A 4,735-nucleotide genomic window follows, 5' to 3' on the forward strand; every position below is an offset into this window, starting at 1 on the left:
AGTTAACTGTCTCAAGGAACATAGCATAGGATTTTTTTCAAGGACGAGCCAAACGGTTCAACGAACTTATCCGAGTAGGGCCAAACTAAACTTGAATACAATACATTATTCAACCAAAAAATTTCAATTTTTTTAATGTATTTTTTTTTTCAATTAGTTGAGGTGGGACCACATTCTATGCGAGCCCCCCTTGCCCCTGCCTTCACACACAAGGGATCTAAAGTTTGAATGTCATGGTTACTGTGTGACGTCCAGTGTGTTATTCATCTGAACTACACACCAAAGTTCCGAAACAAATCATGACCTTAAAGACATAAAAGTGTGTTATTCATCTAAACTGCACACCCAAGTCCCTAAACAGATATAGCCTTAAAGGTTTTAAGGAGATAGTTTTTCCTAAGTAAACATTAAAAAGAAATTAAAAACAAAACTTTTGCAACGTCATCGATCAATTAAATATCTCAACCCAGATGGATTTTATCGAGTCAAATTAAAAAAAAAAATCCTACACCTTGGAGTGCCACTTAAAACGTACCCCACCACTACTGCAATTACAGCATTCATCACTCTCATCTGAACAACAAAAGGAAAGGGAGAAAGTATATTCACTTTTTGGAAAAAACGAAGTTGTGAAGAAAAAGAAATGATTCCAAACCTAACCCCTCTAAAAAGCATCGGCAAAGCCCCTCAAATTGCTCTTGTTAACACCCCAAATTATAACTTGGATTTATGAGAAAAAGTTAGCCGTTTCATTATACTTGATAAGTGGGCACGCAGAAACACACGCGCACAAGCAACCGAGGAGAATTGTTAAAGCTACTTTAAGTTGGTGTTCCAAGAATCATTTAAAAAGATCACGAGCAATTAAGAAATGGGCTAGCACCGCCTGCTTTTCAATATCTCCATCATTTGTACAATGAAAACGAAGTCCAAACCCTCTTCTTTATTGTTTTTAGTGTCGGTAATCATTCCCACTAAAAAAATATCAACTCGCACCTTTTGGCCACACCACTCATGAATTGACAAAGTTCAGGTGACTAACAAAGACAAAGACCTTTTCAACCGAGCGAGAGAGATGAAGCTGTTATTGCTGAAGTTTTCAGTATGCAACAGAGTGAAAGCTTACCGGAACCGTCCTTACTAGAGAGTTAAGGGAAGGTAGCTCTTCTCTCTTTCCATCTATCTCTCTTGATTGCTTATATATCTCTCCTTCTTTCGCGTTGAAAGTCTAAAAAGCTTTTGGAAGACAAGCAAGCAAATGATGTCCCATTCTCTGGAATCTCTCCTAAAATTAATGGCCACTGTGAAGAGAAACGTACACCTTTTCTCCTTTGCTTTCCAGACACCTCCCGACAACCTACCCTTTTTTGGGCACCACTTACATTCCAAACGCCACGTTACCCATTTGGGTAAAAGTCCCTGCGAAACTTTTTCTTCCTTGGTTTCACGCTATCTTTCACCCCCAAGAGAGAAAAATGAGGCCCACTGTAGAGATAGAGATAGATATATAGAGAGAGAGACCAGGCTGCTGGTGCCCTTGACTCTCTCTCTTGGCGCCTTTGATTCTCTTTCTTCTTGCTGGAGGATTCGTCACATCTGCAACTCGAAAGATGAGTTCAAGGGTGTTCCCCGATTCCCATCTGAACACGCCACCCCAGATGGTGTTCATGCAGCCCCACCACCAAAGAAACAACAAAACACCCACATCAGGAAAACTCCTCCAACTCCTCCCCAAAAGTAGAGAGAGAAACAAAAGAGAGAAAGAGAGATGAACTAGAAAACCCAGATTAAATCAACAAACTGTGCATCAACATCAAAAAGTCATGAAACATGATCCATGTGAGAGAGAGAGAGAGAGAGACTGGCTTCATTGGTTGCCAGTGGAGCCGCTGTTGTAAGAGGTGTGCTTGGCGGAGGAGCCCTTGCAGAGTTTGACGGGGTATTTGATAGCGTTGAGCTGCAGCTTGCGCAGGGCCGCGCTGCCGAGATCCACGCCGCAGATGTCGGCGAGCCTCACCAGGTAGAGCAGCACGTCCGACAGCTCCTCGCCCAGGTGCTCCTTCTCCTCCGCCTTCCAGTCCGGCAGCCCCTTCGGCACCTCTCCCTTCCACTGGAATATCTCAGACAGTTCTCCCACCTCTCCCACCTATACGCACAGCACGCCCCCACAAATCGGAAGTCACCAAAAAGGACCAAACAACAGCCAAATGCACAACTACTCTATGCATTAACACATTCGCCCACAGATTCTTCGGCAGTAGTCTGTGTTGTATACTTTAAAATGTAAATCTAACAGATGGTATTGCAAACGGCTGACGAATGTGGTTTACCACTCACCACCAAGAAATTTTTATTCACAAACACAAAAAAAAAGGTAGAGGATTCATAGGCTCTTAGGTTTTGGCCTTCCTTCTTTTCTTAAAGAATGTAAAGCGTGGGGTCCTTTAATGGATGTTAAATGCTATATTCAAGCTAGTATGTTAGCCTAGAAAAGGAGAGATGCATATTACCATATGATAGGCTGTCATGGGGAAAATAGACATCTAGCTATCTACAAAGGGAAGGTGATTTCAGTGTTAAAAAAGAAAACTTATCAATGAAACCAAAGCAAAACTAGGGTTTCGTTTGTATCTCAACAACAAGAACAAGAGAAATTTGTATTTTCTATTGCGGAAAAAAGGAAAACCCCAAGAACCAAACGCAATCTCCTGATGTAATTGTGAAGGGATGTAGAAGAAAACCAATGTTTTCTCCCAAGCAACAGAAAAATAAGGAGAAACCATCTGAAAAACCAAGGCATGGGGCTTCTAGAGAGAGAAGGGCGAAAAGGGTAGGAAGCGAATGGGCATACCAGGGCGAGGAGCAAGTTCCTGGGACTGTGGAACCGATCCCAATCCCTTTCTTTGGCAAACTCGGCCATCTTCTCCCTCAGTTCTTCGAGGGTAACGCTCTTGCAGGACTTTCCGTTCTCTCGGTGGTCGCTTTCCGTCTTCACGCCGTCCATCTCTCTGGACTTCGGCCGGAAAGTTATCGGAGTGCAAAAACGAAACAGACGTAGGGAGAGAGAGGGAGGTGGGTATCAATAGGAGAGGAGAGTCAGGAGACGCATTTTATGTGGGAAGCACGGGCCTCACGCCTGGGGGCTACCGGCTATCGGCAGTTTCTCGGTCACATTTTAAAGAGAGAGCGATACGTGTCAACTGCGGGTAGAGTGGGAAAGGTGAACGGCCGCCCGGCACTACCCGCTACCTCCGGTTTTCCGGTCGGCCGGCCGGCCGGCCGATTGCCTGTGGGACCCACAAAGTATCCCCATCTGATGGGGTTGGTACCATATTCTCTTCCTTCCGGCAACGTCGACAGAAATTCCTCCTCCTCCTCTCCAAAATCTTTCTATTTGGTATTGTTTTGGTTGATTGAGCAGACAATGTCTATGTTCTTTGGCATCATTGGTTTTGGTAGCATTCAAATTTGTCCCAGCCAAAAAAAAGGAGAAATCTTTGAAAATCAATTATTGTGTCCTTTTTCAAGGGAAAATGAAACATAATCAACTTCAAGTTAGAGAAAAAAAATTATGTGAGGCACAAAATGACACATCTCATGTCCCAACGAAAGTGCTACTGGTTAAACTCTAAGATCCTTCAAGTTGAAGTTGGTCAGAAGAAAAGTAATCTCAAAAGACCCCTTGGCAGGATTGACATGGGTCAAGAATTCTCAAAAGAAAAGAGAACAGTTTAGGTGGTGAATTTCAATTGGTTTTGGGGTTTGAAAGAGTTTTTTAGGAATGTTTGGCTATTGCAACACTCCCAAAAGCATTTTATAGACTTATCCTAATATTTGTAGCATAATCATAAAATATTATTATGTAGTGTTTTAAGAATATTTGAAATAAATTTATATGATATTTAGTTTGTATTCTAGTTGCCAAAATGTCCATACATCAGCCCTTTCTCCTTCTTCCTTCTTTCTTTCTCATATTTTTTGGGTCTAGAACTGCTTCAACACATAAGTGGTCTTATCATACATCCTTTGTCACGCATACCATTGTTTGTAGTCTAAAAAAGTAGTATCCATGAAGCTACAAAATAGTAAAATGAGATGAGAAAGCAAAAAAATATGACCAACAATATGGGTCACTCATACCAATGTTTTGTCGCATATAATATATATATATATATATTGATGAAAGTATACTGATGCCTCCGATGGAAGGCTCTTACAAACAAGTATACCTTCAAAGTAAAACAAATGGTAATCGGATGGTGTTGTTAGAAGAAGAAGGCTAATTCTGTTCATATCTCCGTGAATAAGGATACGAGGACATGGCTTTGGAAAAGCTACTCCGAAATTGTTTGTTTTCCGGGGAAACCGAAGCACAATCAACTTGAGTTTGGGACGACAATTCCACATGGAACTCTTGAATAGTTTGAATTTGATCGTCGAGCGCATTACAATCACGAGGACCCAATGAAGTATAATATGTTGCTGGTGAGGCCCCACCATGTGAACATTGAAGCAATTTGCAGAACATGTATATCCTTCCAGGAACAATGTGAAATGGTTGATAGTGTCTACGGGGCCGTTGTTTGACAATAGTGATATTATGTTATGTTATTCTCTCCTGCCTCCGACCCAAAATAGTTAGATTTATTGGACACTTTAAAGAATCAGATCTTCTTTTGGAACAAGTGCAGTAATATACTGTTACTTTTCTCAAACAGCTATGATTGCTTACCAT

The 4,735-nt window shown here is 41.6% G+C and overlaps 1 protein-coding gene across 2 annotated transcripts; it reads right to left on the reverse strand.

The window, feature by feature from the left end:
• Window positions 1-894: 894 nt before the first annotated feature.
• LOC116249852 (uncharacterized) lies at window positions 895-3,091 on the reverse strand. 2 transcript variants are annotated; one of them, XM_031623155.2, is made up of 3 exons: window positions 2,852-3,091; window positions 1,863-2,146; window positions 895-1,640 (listed from the first exon to the last, which is right to left on the reverse strand). In XM_031623155.2, exons 1-2 carry the CDS (start codon window positions 3,002-3,004, stop codon window positions 1,868-1,870), a joined length of 432 nt encoding a protein of 143 aa, XP_031479015.1. In that variant the 5' UTR covers window positions 3,005-3,091; the 3' UTR covers window positions 895-1,640; window positions 1,863-1,867. The 2 variants fall into 2 exon arrangements, with proteins under 2 accessions (XP_031479015.1, XP_031479013.1); XM_031623153.2 differs by lacking the exon at window positions 895-1,640 and having other exon boundaries at window positions 1,770-2,146; window positions 2,852-3,090.
• Between the last annotated feature and the right edge of the window lie 1,644 nt (window positions 3,092-4,735).

The sequence above is a fragment of the Nymphaea colorata genome, chromosome 3, assembly GCF_008831285.2.
Source record: "Nymphaea colorata isolate Beijing-Zhang1983 chromosome 3, ASM883128v2, whole genome shotgun sequence".
NCBI classification, from domain to species: domain Eukaryota; kingdom Viridiplantae; phylum Streptophyta; class Magnoliopsida; order Nymphaeales; family Nymphaeaceae; genus Nymphaea; species Nymphaea colorata.

Excerpts from the sequence above, each read along its gene's own strand:
- LOC116249852 (XM_031623155.2), bottom strand. The coding sequence starts at position 3,004 with ATGGACGGCGTGAAGACGGAAAGCGACCACCGAGAGAACGGAAAGTCC. Across the intron at positions 2,147-2,851 it reads GGAACTTGCTCCTCGCCCTG|GTGGGAGAGGTGGGAGAACT; the intron begins GTATGCCCATTC and ends CTGTGCGTATAG.